General features: G+C 41.3%; 1 protein-coding gene and 1 long non-coding RNA gene across 2 annotated transcripts; one reads left to right on the forward strand and one right to left on the reverse strand.

Annotated features, from left to right (window-relative positions):
- The first annotated feature begins 10 nt into the window (after nt 1–10).
- LOC148115961 (uncharacterized) lies at nt 11–4754 on the forward strand. Its single transcript, XR_015731806.1, has 3 exons — nt 11–235; nt 993–1060; nt 4118–4754. It is a non-coding gene; the product is annotated as an uncharacterized LOC148115961 (long non-coding RNA).
- Nucleotides 1488–6916, reverse strand: LOC117658016 (zinc finger protein 24-like). Its single transcript, XM_060693476.2, has 4 exons — nt 6192–6916; nt 4261–4374; nt 3296–3422; nt 1488–2666 (listed from the first exon to the last, which is right to left on the reverse strand). Exons 1-4 carry the CDS (start codon nt 6546–6548, stop codon nt 2002–2004), a joined length of 1263 nt encoding a protein of 420 aa, XP_060549459.2. The 5' UTR covers nt 6549–6916; the 3' UTR covers nt 1488–2001.
- Nucleotides 6917–14882: the final 7966 nt, after the last annotated feature.

Consider the following 14882-nt stretch of genomic DNA (forward strand, 5'->3'; position numbering starts at 1 on the left):
CCTGGAGGTAGAGCAGGGCTGGAATAGAGCAAAGCTCCTTTGAATTGAATGAATCTAATGGATCAAGAGTTGGACCAAGGGACCTTGTTGGTCATCTAGCCCAACCCCCTGCCCAAGCAGGAGACCCGACACCATTTCTGACAGATGGCGTCTCTTCTTGAAAAGCCTCCAGTGATGAAGCTCCCACAACTTCCGTTCCATTGGTTGATTGTTGTGTCAGAAAATTTATTTCTAGGTTGAATCTCTCCTTGATCAGTTTCCATCCATTATTCCTTGTCTGGCCTTCGGATGTTTTGGGAAATAGTTCGACCCCCTCCTCCCTGTGGCAGCCCCTGAGATACTGGAAGACTGCTATCATGTCTCCCCTGGTCCTCCTGTTCACTATACTAGCCATGCCTAGTTTCTGCAAGTGTTCATTGTATGTTTTAGCCGCCAGTCCCCTAATCATCTTGGTTGCTCTTCTCTGCACTGGTTCTGAGCATGAGATTTCTCTTTACTTCCCACTAGTTAATTTGTTTATATACTATATAATATAAATATATATTATTAAATATGCAAGCAATAACTGTTTTGGGGATTCCTACAAACCAGTTTGTCCTGTTGTCTGTATTCATGTGGTGACACTCAGAGAAGGAACTCTCCTTTTTCTAGTGTCATCTGCCATTACGTTTTAGTTCCTATTTCTTCTGTGGAAGCCCCTCCCCTTCTAGAGAATGAAATATTTTGATGAATATTAAGAGGTAAAATATATTTCCCCAAAGGAGAAATGAAGAAACATGTTTTAGAGCCAGAAAGCAGCCCCTTTCTTAATAGCTCCCAGCAGATTTTGTGCCCATTAAGACTATTCACAAACAAAACACCTTCACCTCTGGGGGAGCTGTTGAAATCTCCATGAATGACTACCAAATGAAATGACAGCCTATTTTACAATCCACTTTCAAATGTCTATAACCATGTTAGTTCGCTTATCTTACTTTTTTCCTCCATTTCAGTGATGGGTTGCTACCCACCCGCCATCAAATACGATCTGCGCATGTGCAGAGGCGAACCGGTAGCAAAGGTAAGTGAAACCCACCCCTGCTCCACTTGTACTTCCCAACCCACGTCCAACTGAGAGAACTTGAGAACTCCTAATCTGTGGGTGGCTACTGGGTTTCTGGATAAATGCCTGCCACTTCTCTGAAATACTTCATTGCTTCTTTTTATTTTTTCCCATTCTGATCAGGAGCTGCTGTTTAGCTCGTCCACTTCACTTAACAGGTGTGGCCTTTCCTTCTTTCTCAATGTACTCTTATCTTTTGCTACATAAATACACTGCCCCTTGCAGTGGGGAGACCACCAACTTAGCAGTTCAGGGAAAGACTTTGGGATGAACATGGAGATGCTTTTGGGGAAGAGTATAAAACACACTCTTTGAAAACATTGCAATTATCATTAAAAGGCAATTTGAATACTTCATTCTTTCTCACCTCAAGTCCCAAGTCAAGTTTAACTTTTAGTTAGAAGTGTTTTAATGTTATCTGCAATATACAGAAAGAGCTGAACTAGAGAATTTTTATTGGAATGTGTGGGAAGGAAATTATGACCACTCCTCATACATTCTTCCTTCAGCAGTTCAAAACCACAGATCAGAGTAGCCTCTAGACAAAGGTGAAAGTGCAGTGGAAAAAATAAATGTAATAGTGTGCAACATTCCTCCTAATTTGATCATAACCTAAGATGTCTTTTATCCTGAGATCTCATTGCCAAAGTAAGAAAACTGGCCTTTCACCCAAGATTACCACCTTCAGTGAACAAATGCTAAACCACGTCTCAGGAATGCTAAACCCTTTGAGCAAAACATTTTCCACATTCTGTGCATTTATATGGTCTCTCCCCGTATGAACTCTTTCATGATTAATAAGATAATTTTTCCAAGTACATTGCTTTCCACATTCCATGCACTTATATAGTCGCTCCCCAGTGTGGGTGCTTTCATGACAAATAAGATCTTTGCTCAAGTTAAAGCTTTTTCCACACTCCAAGCAATTCTGCCCTGTGGATTTTCTCGTGGAATTTAAGTTGTCCTTTCTGAGCAAAACACTTTCCACATTCTGTACATTGAAATGGTTTCTCCCCTGTATGGATTCTTTCATGACTAATAAGACTATTTTTCTGAGTAAACGCTTTTCCACATTGTATACATTTATAAGGTCTCTCCCCAGTATGAATCCTTTCATGAACATTAAGATTTGTTTTATGAGTGAAGCTTTTTCCACACTCCAAGCATTTATATGGTCTCTCCCCAGTGTGGATTCTCTGATGAGAAATAAGTTCTGAGTTCTGACGAAAGCTTTTTCCACACTCCATACATTTATACGGTCTTTCCGCCATGTGCATCCTTAGGTGGAAAGTAAGGCGCAATTTGTCAATAAAGCTCTTTCCACACTCCAGGCATTTATATGGTCTGTCCTCTGTGTCAATCCTTTGATGGCAAGTAATATCACTATTCTCAGTGAATCTCTTTCCAAACTCCACACAACTATTTGTTTTTTCGCTTGAGTGGCTCCTCTGATGGGGAATGATATTATGTCTCGTACAGAAGTCGCTTTGGCTCTTTGAAGACACTGCCCTTTGTAGTTTAAATAATCTCAGATGCTTCTCATTCTCCAGCCCATCACCATCACCTGGTTGGGAAAAAAAACCCCACAAATTCTCATTAGAATTTAAAATGATGGCGAAGGGGGGTGTCTCCCACTCAAAAATATGCCCATTTGAATATCAGGTTTGGTACCAGCAATTTGTCAAACTAGGCGATGTTGGGTTGAAATTGTTATCAATGATATTCTTAATGATATCCAAGAGATTTTTCAGCCCAGAACCATATTAAGGCCTTTTGTTGTTAGATCAATCTGCTCAGGCATTTCCATCTAAAGCCTTTCACAATGATATACTATAGTGAGCATTTTTGCCAAGGCCCTTGTAGTTTTCTAGAACAGTGGCTGTGAGGACAAACTTGGGCAAAATTGCCCATGAAGTGACTCAGCTGCTTTATGATCTAGAGGTTCTGGCAGTTAAAAGGAAACCAAAGGGAAGTGTATGGGACTTTTGCACTTGTGGGTGTCCAGTGGACATTATCTACATACTATCCATTGTGATCCTGATTTTCCTGAGGTCAGGAAAGATTTTACAGGTGATAGACATTAGAGCTCTTACCACCTCAATTATGCAATTGAGTGCATGAATCTTCCCTGTTTAATTCCCACTCAAAACACCTTTCCTAATCAACAGAATCCAGAGCAAAGAGGATCCTTACCCAGAGCAGCCATATTCATAGTAACCTCCAGCATGACTTCTCTGCACAAGGCCTTCTGGCTAGAATCCAGCAGTGCCCACTCCTCCTCTGTGAAGTCAACAGCCACCTCCTTAAAGGGATCAGAGTCCTAGAAACAAAAAAAAATCTTCCCCATATGACAGTCCTCTCTAATACATTCTTTATTAATTCCCAAAGAGAAAAGATAGCTTTGCAAGAGACAAAATGGACATTTCCTTCTAGGACAGACAGACATCCTGCAGGCAGACATAGTCCTTAAGGGTGAGAAGCCCCACCTCCACCTCCTCCATGCTGCTTTTTTAAAGGCACAAAATATAGCTTAGATGCATCCAAGTTGTAGAATGGCACTGCTTGGGGACCCCCCTCCCATGGCCTGGGAGAACTCACCAAAAAGAATTTGCTTAGAGGAATCCTCTGGCTTAACTCTCTGGCCCAGTTAAATACAAATTTCTTAGAAAACAGGACATGCCTATTAAGAATTGTTTATCTTACCTATTTCAAAATGTTGTACGTGATCCTGAAAATATCAAGTCACTTGACCAACAGTGACCATTAAGCTTCTCAGCTTTGACTTACAGGTTTTTATATGAGAAATTTATCCATCTGTAATTTATTTTTAAATGGATATATTGGGCTATTTCTGAAGCAGTTTTTGTTCAATTGGTATTGTTTCGCTTCATGTCTTAATTTTTTAACTGCTTTCCCCAAGTCTTTTGAAAGATAATAAAGATTAAACTGTTCCAGCATATGAATTACATTTCTAGTACAAGACTTTTGAGAATTGTCCTTTGTTTGCATTCCTAGGATCATCTTCAAGGTTGAATCAGTAAGGCTCACTGGGTCATTCTGTGGGGACACCAGGTTCAAATTCACACAGACTCAGCAGTTGGTTTTCAAAGAAGCTCACGAATGAAGGCGTTTAAACTTTTTAGAAGAAATCTACTTACCTGGCAAGGTGGCCCCAATTGGATCCTCCTGAAAAGAAGCTCTTTAGAATCATTGGATGGATCTCCTCTTCCCTGGAGCTCTGCTGAGATCTCTTCAATGAATGGCTCCTGCAACTGAAAAAAAGCCTGATTTATGATCCACTTTCAAATGACTTTAACCATGTTAGTTCGCTTACGTTTTTCCTCTCCACATGTATTTTTCCAATTCAAATCAAAATAAGAGAATTTGAGAACTCCTACTCTGTGGGTTGCTGTTATTTCTGGATAAACGCCTGCCACTTTTGTGAGTTCCTTCTTTTTTATTTCCTATTTTCCTTCACAACAGGAGCTGTTTATTTATTTCCTCCCCTTTACTTGACAATAATGCCTTTCTTTCTTTGTGAATGCATTTATGTCTATATAATGGCTCTCTCCTTCTATCATCTGATAGAGGGAGCGCCATGATCATGGTAAAGGAATATGAATAAAGTATACTTTTTTGTTTTTCTCTGCAAGCTTTGTTTTTTCTTCAGGGACCATTTTTTTCAAACTTTATCCTATCCTATGTATAATGGAAAGTGTTTAGAATTGTCCGCAGTGAAAAGTCTACAGTGAAGTATCACAAAGATCCATCTTAGGCCCAGTACGCTTCAATATCTTCATAAATTATTTAGATGAGGGAATAGAAGGGGAACACATCAAATTTGTAGATGACATTAAGCTGGCAGGAACAGCCAACTCCCCAGAAGATAAGTTCAGGAAAGAAAAGGATCTTGTCAGACTTGAACAATGGGCCCTATCCAGAAAATGAAAGTTAAAGCAAGGCAGGAAAAACCATAGGTACAAGTACCGATTAGGCAAACCTGCCTCAAAAAATCAGTAACTGTCACAGGGACTGTAGAGTCCTAGTGGATGATCACTTAAATATAAGCTAGCAGTGTGCGGCAGCCGCTAAAACAGCTAATACAATCCTTGGTTGTATAAACAGAAGCATACAATCAAAATTACGTTAACTATTAGTACCGCTTTATAAAATCTTAGTAAGGAATACTAAGTATTATATTAATACTAATACTAAATATTAGTATTAATACTAATACTAACCTGGAATACTGCATTCCGGGCTGGTAATGTTACAAAGATGTTGAGAGACTGGACAGCTATTTGTCTGAAATGGTATATACACATGGTTTTCTGCCTGAATAAGGGGGTTAGAGAAGACCCTCAAGTCCCTTCCAGCTCTATACTGAAAATCCAGGAAATACAAGACTTGTGTTAAGTATCTAATAATCATTCAATCTTTCTGAAACATCTTCCAGTTGTCTCTGGAAAAAGCAATTTTGGGACAAATAAAAGTTTCCAACATTGCCTTGGTTAACATGAGAAAGGGAATTCACTTAAGACCTTACATTCACATTCAGTTCAAAGCTAATGATCAAAATTTCTAAAAGGACTAGAGAAGTGATCCAATTTGAGATAGAAACATGTTTTTGTGGGTGGGTGGGATTTTGGGCAATAGCTATTACTAGATAGGGGAGCCCTCTTGGAATCAGTCTGAGTCCCTGGTTTGGGAATCCTGACTGGAGCAAACATTTATCAGCCCTTCCAGGTAGAGAAGAAGCCTGACAAAGAATATTACCTCTGTCTGTAAGACCACATTAAAAAAATATTTTTTTGTTCTCTCAATGTACTCTCTGGACTACTAGGAAGGATTTTTATGACATTTCTCCCCTCCAGCTCCATGGGGGAATTGAGGTATCTTTTGCATGATGGCTGTCCAGTCCATGACAAACTACGTGGGAAAATAGAACGTGGGAATACGGTCCTACAAGGGTTATTCCCACATAGCTTTTTATCTATAATCCCAACACGTGTTGTCTGGATCTATTTTCTCTGTGATTATCTGTAAAGAAGAGACAGCAGAGGCGTAGTAGAGGATGAAGCTCCCTCACCTGCCGGCCCTTTGCCAGCTTTTCCGGGGCGGCTGCGGGGCCGAGGAGGCAGCCTTCGGCCAGGGCCACCGCCTGGGCGCAGCTCTCCGCCCCGCACTCCCTCAGCCAGCCCGCCAGCTCCGGGGGCAGAAGGGCCAGCAGCTGCTCCAGCACCACCAGGTCCAGCATCTCGGCTTTGCTGCTCCGCTCGGGCCGCAGCCACCCCCGGCACAGCCCGTACAGGCGGCTGCAAAGCGCCCGGGGCCCCTCGGCCTCCCGGGAGACGCAGCTGCGGAAGCGCCAGCGCTCAGCCTCGGGGCTGCGGGGCTCCTCTGGGAGACCGCTCCCCGCCTGAAGGGGAAACCCCCGAGCCTCCATTCCGTCTCCGGCTTCAGCGCAGCCCCGACGGGGGGAAACTATCTCCGAGGTTGCCTTCGGTCACGGCCGACCCTCCCCCACCCAGTCGCCCCGCCCCTTTCCCGGGTTCGGGGGTGGGGAGAAGGGGGGCTCCGTTCCCTCAGGGCTTCCGAGGCCGAGAAGAGCAGTTGCGAGCCGCTCCCGCCAAAACTTCCCGCGCTCGACAGGCCTCCCAGAGACTCCGTGAGATATGATTGCTTCCTAGAGAGGCACAAGTCTATTATCCCTCATGCTTTATTGCTCTTGACTAGACTAGAGCATCTCATAAGGCAAGTCCCGCCTCTCCTGTCTCTGTTCAACATCCGGACCTGGCAAAGGTCTTCTGCGCATGCCCTGTTCTTCTAGAGTCTGAAAGGTCGAAGTCACGTGGGGTCGAAGCATTTGGTAGGCGAGTGGGAGGGGATCCGCGGGTGAAGGGAATAGAGCCGGTGAAGGTCGAGCAGGGCTGGAATAGAGCAAAGCGCCTTTGAATGGAATCTCCTTTGATGGCTGGTTCTGAGCACCTGGGATTTCTCGTTACTTCCCGCCAGAAAAATTATTTATATACTGTATAATTATATAATACGTTATATATTATTAAATAGATATGTAAACAATAACTGTTGGGGGTTCCTCCAAACCAGTTTGTCCTCTCTCTCTCTTGTCTGTATTCATGTGGTGACACTCAAGAACTGTCCTTGTTTTTTTTTAAGAATAGAATAGAATAACAGAGTTGGAAGGGACCTTGGAGGTCTTCTAGTCCAACCCCCTGCCCAGGCAGGAAACCCTACACTACTTCAATGGTTATCCAACATCTTCTTAAAAATTTCCAGTGTTGGAGCATTCACAACTTTTGAAGGCAATTCATTCCACTGCTTAATTGTTCTAAGTGTCAGGAAATTTCTCCTGAGTTCTAAGTTGCTTCTCTCCTTGATCAGTTTCCACCTATTCTGCCCTCAGGTGCTTTGGACAAGAGTTTGATTCCCTCTTTTTTGTGGCAACCCCTGAGATATTGGAAGGATTCCTCCTTTTCCTACAGAGTGCAATCTACCATTACGTTTTTAGTCTCTATTTCTGCTGTGAGAAACCTTCCCCCCCCCGCCCCGCCCTTCGAGAGAATGAAATATTTTCGAGAATATTAAAAGAGGTAAAATATTGTATTTCCCTAAAGGAGAAATGAAGAAATACGTTCTTAGAGCCAGAAAGCAGCCCCAGTCTTTAATTGCTCTCAACAGATTTTGTGCCTAATAAAAAAAAAGACTATTCACAAACAAAACACCTTCACCTCCAAATTGCTGCTTTGGGGTTTTTTGTCTTTTGGGGATTTTTTTTTGAAAAATTTTATTAAACACATAGTAAAACATTGGACACGGTATAACCGTCCTGGCATTATCTTTGCCATACATACTAAAATAAAAAATAAATATCATAGATAGTTTACTACCAGTGGTGAAACTCAAATATTTTTACTACCGGTTCTGTGGGCGTGGTAATGCTTGGTGGGCATGGCAGGGGAAGGATACTGCAAAATCCCCATTCCCTCCCCACTCCTTGGGGAAGGATATTGCAAAATCTCCATTCCCACCCCACTCTGTGACCAGCCAGAGGTGGTATTTGCCAGTTCTCCGAACTACTCAAAATTTCCACTACTCTCCAAACTACTCAAAATTTCTGCTACCAGCTCTCCAGAATCTGTCAGAACCTGCTGGATTTCACCCCTGCTTACTACTTATATAAATTTGGTCTATTCAGTATTTACATATATAAAGACATCATTCCTTTATATTACTTATACCTTTGTCTTATGTACTTTCATTCTATTATAATTACATACATAATCTTAATTCTCCATTCTATGAATTCTGGTCAGTTCATATTTTTCGTCCCTCCTTTACATTCCAACCATTGATAAAATTTGTTCCATATGTCGTAGTATTCTGACTCGTCTTTATTTTTCAATTCCAGCATTAACCTATCCATTTCGATGCATATCAAAAAAAATTTAATCACTTCATCTTCTCCGAGGATTTCTTTATTTTTCTAATTTTGGGCAAAGATCATTCTTGCTGCTGTTATAATATGTATCATTAAGTAAATTACCCCTTTACTATATTTCCCATTTATAATTCCCAATAGGAAAAGTTCTGGTTTGTATTCTATTTCTTCTACTAATTAATTCTACCAGCCATAAATGAATTTTCCGGCAATACTCCTTTGCTTTTTTACATGACTACCACATATGGTAGTACGTGCTTGAGTCATGGTTGCATTTCCAACATTTTGGTGATAAATTTCTAAACATTTTTGCCAATCTCGCTGGCGGAAGGTGCCACCTGTAGAAAATTTTATATAAATTTTCTTTATACGGTATTGCCAATTTTATCTTCCTTCTCCCCCCATAATTCTTGCCATTTTTCCAATTGTATATTGTACCCAAAATTTATTGCCTATGCCACCATCGTTTCATTGACCTGCTCTTCCTCCATTTTATAATCCAATAAGAATTTATAAATTTTCTTTACCAATTTATCATTCGTCCCCAAAAAGATATCTATTGTCATTGATTCCCTATTAATACCCCGCTCTTTCATGTCTTTCAAGTAACGTGACTGGATTTGTAAATAGGACCACCACTCCAATTCTACCCCTTGTTCTAATTCTTGCCTCAATTTCATATCCCCTTCTTCATTTATTATATCCTTATAGGTGACATATTTTCCTTGATTGATAAGATTTGGGTGCACTAATGCTTCTAATTTGGATAACCAACTCGGAACCTTCTTGTAATTCTGCTGTTTGAATTTATTCCATGTCTCCAATAATGCCTGCCTTATAAAACGTCTTTGAAAATATTGGTGTGCTACTTGTTTCCCGTACCACAAAAATGGGTGTCATCCTAGATGTAAGTCGTGGCCCTCTAATGTTAACAATCTTCTTAAATTTATCCATTCTGTTACCCAGGTGAGTGTTGCTGCTTGATGATAGAACTCCCAATCTGATATGCCAAACCCTCCTCTTTCTTTATTTTCTTGTAGAAGTTTAAATTTAATCCTTGGTTTCTTCCCTTACCAAATGTAGTCCAATGTCATTTTATTCAATTTTCCAAAATACTTTTAATCTAATTTTATAGGAATATTCTGAAACAAGAAGAGTAATTTCGGTAGGATGTTCATCTTGATCGCAGCTATTCTTCCCATTAAAGAGAGCCTCAAATTTCTCCCTCTCTCCAAATCATCTTTTATGTGATTCATTAATTATCTTCTTTCATTGAAGTGCATCTTGCGGTTATATAAATTCCTAAGTATTTCATTTTCTTCACTTTCTGTATATTTGTTCTCTTGGTCAACTCCTCCTTCTGTTTGTTCATCTTTTAATGACCCATAATCCCTTGCATTGGAGTAGTGTCGGGGCAACTGAATGGAGCTGAGTGGTTACTGGCCAGATGCCTTTCCTGTCACCAATGCAGAGTTCTCAGCACATATTTACTCATTGTGCCAAGAGAGAGAAATATCTGCCGCTACTTAGGATCGAACTCACAGCCTCCTGATTGTAAGGCGAGAACTCCGCCTCTAGGTCACTGCACCACTCACCTTCATGAGTGATGGGTAATTTGCATTCCCCCACCCAAATTCTAAGGACAGGAGGTGACCTTTTAGGACATAATAGAATTAACCCACGACCATTAGGATAGCAAAAGAACACCAGGCTCACTACATTGCACCACCCACTGAAGCATTTTGAACACGGAACCCCAGAAACCTATAAAGATCAATCCACACTTTCAGCCATTTGGTCAGCTGTCCCAGAACTGCATGTTGTGGATCTGCTCATGAATAAACAGACCTTCTTTCCTAAGCAGCTAGCCTCCATTTTATTTCCAGGGCCTCTCTCCCGTCTTGGAACTGAACCAGATTGATGTTTTCTCCCAACACTGCTATGTTGAAATCTTGACTTTTTCTGCTTGATCTTTCCTGGCTTCTTGATCCTTGAAGAGTTGATCTGGTTTCAAGTGGCTGCACTACTTCAAAAAAAATTGTCCCCCTAAAGTGGGCTTGTCCCCCTAGCTGGACTGAAATACGGGGCTCTGTATTGTTGGCCATAATCACTGGGTGAAACTGTGAGAAAGAGAGAAAATCTTTCCCAGCAGATAATCCTGTTATGTATTCTTTCTTACTTCCAAAACAGAAGACAGAGCTTTCAAAAGACTATAGAATATTTTCTTCTATGATAAGCATATGCCCCATAGATCCACACAGTCCTTAAAAGTGGGAAGCCCGCCTTTCACCTCCTCCATGCTGTTTTAAAAGCACAGAACAGAACAGAACAGAATTCTTTATTGGCCAAGTGTGATTGGACACACAAGGAATTTGCCTTTGATGCATATGCTCTCAGTGTACATAAAGAAAAATAAAATACATTCATCAAATCTGTCCTTCATGTGATTTATTTTAAGAGGATATGGCATATTTCTGAATGAGTTCTTATACAATTATTATGTTTCACTTCATAGCTTTTATTAACTGGTTTTCAAAAGACATTTTAAAAATATTAAGAAAAATCCAACTCTTCCAACCCTTCATTTGCATTCCCAGAAAAATCTTGAAAACTGAATGAGTGAAACTAATTGGGTAATTCAATGGCAGGGGTGACAAACCTAAGGCCCGGGGGATGGATCTGGCTTGTGGGGTTGCCCTGGAAACAGTGAAGGACCGGCCTGTGGTGCTTCTGTCAGCGAAAACAGAACTCATGAAGGCTGTGTGCGGCTCTCCTAAGCTCCATTTTCGCGGGCAGAGGGTTGCAGAAGGCAATGGCAGCTGAAAATGGAGCTCAGGAATCTGTTTTTGCTGGCACCAACAGGCACCCCAAATAAGAGACACATCGAGCTGGCCATGCCCACCCCAGCCCCCAAAGGTCAAACACAACCCTGATGCGGCCCTCAATGAAATTGAGTTTGTCTTTCCTGGCTGGGGGGATTCTTATTGAGTTCATCTTTTTTCAAGGGGTGAGCTACCTAAAAAAAAACACAGAAATTAACCTCAATGTGGTTTTGTTCCCCTTCATAGACTTAAATATAGGGATCAGTATAGCTGATGATGACAGGATGAGATAATGAAAAACGAATACATGAAAGGAGGCTGTAGAATTACAGGTCATAAAAGTTTATTAGTAAGGTTCTAGGACTGTAAGAATATAAAGAGGTTTTTCTCCAAAATATGTGGGAAACTAAAATTGTATGGAATAATTGCCTTGGCGACTACTCAAAAAAGGTTATCTTAAACTTCCGGTGGCACCACCGACGTTGCTGGACGCTCTCTCTTGGAGCGCCAGCCCTGTGATCTTGTAAAGCCGCTCTGACAGCGCAAATCAGCTGTCCGGCGGCTGGAAAACCTTTCCCCCGGGAGAAGAGGGAAAGGAGAGTAATCGGATGGGGGTAGAGCTCCCCGAAAGCCCCTGAAATAGTTTTGGGGGCTTGGAGGGTGAGAGCTCCCCAGGAAGTCCGGTGAAACTCCGAGATCCAGGGCACTTCTGCTTTAAGCAGAAAAAAACGTCGCGACCACTTCTGCAATCTTTACTGAGATCTAAGTTGATTATCTATGCAGGCGGAGTGAAGACAGGAGAGCAGACAATCGCAAGTAACAAACCCTTAATTCCACGCTTAAATTGCTACTTTTTGAAGCTGCTTAAAGGAGTGAAGAAAATGGCGCTTGTGCTAAATAGGGTGTGAAAGTGAAAGTTAACTCTCGATAAAGCTGTTAACACCCAGCATTGTTCAAGGTGGTTGGATTAAAAAAAAAAATTGGCTGTAAAATCCAGGAAGAATCAATATAAGTTTATGGGGTAAAAAGTAAAAATAAGGTTTTACAATATAATTTATTTGAGATTGGTTAAAATATTTTGTTAATGTGTTAATATATGTAAGGATTGGAGATGTGATGGTTAATTGTAATTGGGCTCTGATTGTGCAATGCTGGAAGAAAGACGACTTGTTTATTTTTGGAGAATGGATAAGAATGAAGTTGAATTGATTACTTTCAAGCAATAATTGGTTTAAATAGTTATATTCAGATATAAACAAGGGGAGTTAAAGTGCAAAAGGGAGATAAATCTATAGTTAGCTTATGTTTTTTTTATATGTTTGTTAAATGCTATATCCTGTATTTGCTCTGGGAAGTCCGGGGGGGAGGGTTGGGGCAGGAGGGGGGAGGAGGGAAGGGAAAATATGTGTAAAATTTTTTAAAACTTTTCAATAAAAAAAAAGGTTATGTTTCTGGAGCTGATCTCACTCCTTTTCCTTCTGCTCAGGAGTTAACAAAGGGAAATGAGAAGACTTATTTAGCTAAGCCTTAAGAGGAAAGAAAAGAATACGAGCAGTATTTTCTGGGAATTAACAGAATTCTGCAGGTTGAAATGCTTTCTAAATTTGATAAATGCATGTAAATTCTGTTTTATATAGTGGTGTTTAGGTAAATTAAGAGGGAAGTCAAGGAAGCCATTACTCTTCTGGTTGGAAAAGAAAGTGAAATGGCAATGGGCAGAAGGCAGGAAACCGAAGGGCTCAATTCCTATTTTGCATCCCTGTTTCCACAGAATGGGGTGGGAGATGCAGGTGAAAATAGGCAAAGGAAAACCTAGCTGCTCTAAATGAATTCAAATATTTGGGAACAGTATTGTTCAGAGTCTCCTTCAATGGATTTAGTTTCCTTTGTGGGCATTATTTTATGAGGATTATGGTGTCCTTCCTGAATTTACCCTTTCGACACATGATTTCTCCCGTGTGGATCCTTTACTGGTGAGTCAGATAAGGGTTTCTACTTGGAGGCCTTTCTTTGTCCATTCAGGTTTCCTGCACAAGTGAATCCTTTCATGAGTAAGATGTTCTTTCCCAATAAAATTACACCAGCTCCATATAATATATAGTCCCCCACCCTACCGTGTATGGATTCCTTCATTAGTAAATGTCTTATGATTGTTAAAGCTTTATCCACACTACATGCTTTTATATGGTCTCTATTCTGTTTGGGTCCTTTTATGAGAATTGGACCTTGGAGGTCTTCTAGTCCAACCCCCTGCCCAGGCAGGAAACCCTACACCATTTCAGACAAATGGTTATCCAACCTCTTCTTTAAAACTTCCAGTGTTGGAGCATGCACAACTTCTGGATGCAAGTTGTTCCACTTATTAATTGTTCTAACTGTCAGGAAATTTCTCCTTAGTTCTAAGTTGCTTCTCTCCTTGATCAGTTTCCACTCATTCTATGGAATATGAGGTGGAGTGGAATATGAGCCAGTAGTGTACCACAGCTGCCAAAAAAGCCAATACAGTCCTAGTTTAGATCAATAAGAGGAACAGCACCAAGATCACAGGAAGTCATCATATTAGTCTATATGGCATTGGTGAGGCTTAAGGAACTAGGTATGTTCAGCTTAACAACAAAGTAAGCTTAAGGTAGCAGTCTTTCAATGCATAAAGGGCTGACCCAGGGAGGACCCAGGTTAATTTATTTTCCAAAGGACATGAAGGCAGGACAAGAAACAAAGGGAGGAAGCTCACCGGTGGGAGATCCAACCTGGAAATGAGGGATTTCCTAACAGTGAGAAGTATTAATCAATGGAACAGTGTTTGCCTCCCGGGATTGTGCGTGCTGCATCGCTGGAGGGAAGGAAAATGCTATTAGGGTTTAAGATTTCATTACTATAGCCCAGGGGTCGGCAACCTTAAACACTCAAAGAGCCCCAAAGGTCCTAACCATCATTCAATTCTGGAGCTGACCGGAAGACCGCACCATAGTCTCCTCCTAGTGCGACATCCTTTTTCCTCTACCGGTCCTAACCGAAAGCCCAATCAATTGTGGAGCTGACTGGCAACAGGGAGCCGCAGTAGAGGGATGAAAGAGGCTCCAGAGCCATGGGTTGCTGACCCCTGCTATAGCCCAATATTTCCCACATTAAAGGGCTGAGAATAGAGCCTCTCTATTTTTGAGGGTCTATTTAAACATGGGAAAGTATCTAGAAAAAAGTTTTTCTAAACGTTGTGTGATGACCCAAGTTACAGAATGTTCTTCTCTGAGCCCCTTCACAAGGCAATCTTGTATGCCTATTTTGAGGAAAGTCCACCAAAGTCAGCAAGGCTTCCTCTCGGGCAGGTTAAAGAATGCTGCCTTTTTGAAATTTACCTCCCAAGTGACTTCCATGCCCCCTTCTCCTGGGAGAGACTCTTCAATGGAAAGCTGCAGCCTCCCTCAATAGGGCTTCCAAACTGCCTCTAGAGCCACATCTCCCACAGAGGAAATGCAGAGAGGGGTACAGTACGTATAAG

Source organism: Pantherophis guttatus, chromosome 2 (assembly GCF_059756535.1).
Source record: "Pantherophis guttatus breed Tessera chromosome 2, ASM5975653v1, whole genome shotgun sequence".
Lineage (NCBI taxonomy): Eukaryota > Metazoa > Chordata > Lepidosauria > Squamata > Colubridae > Pantherophis > Pantherophis guttatus.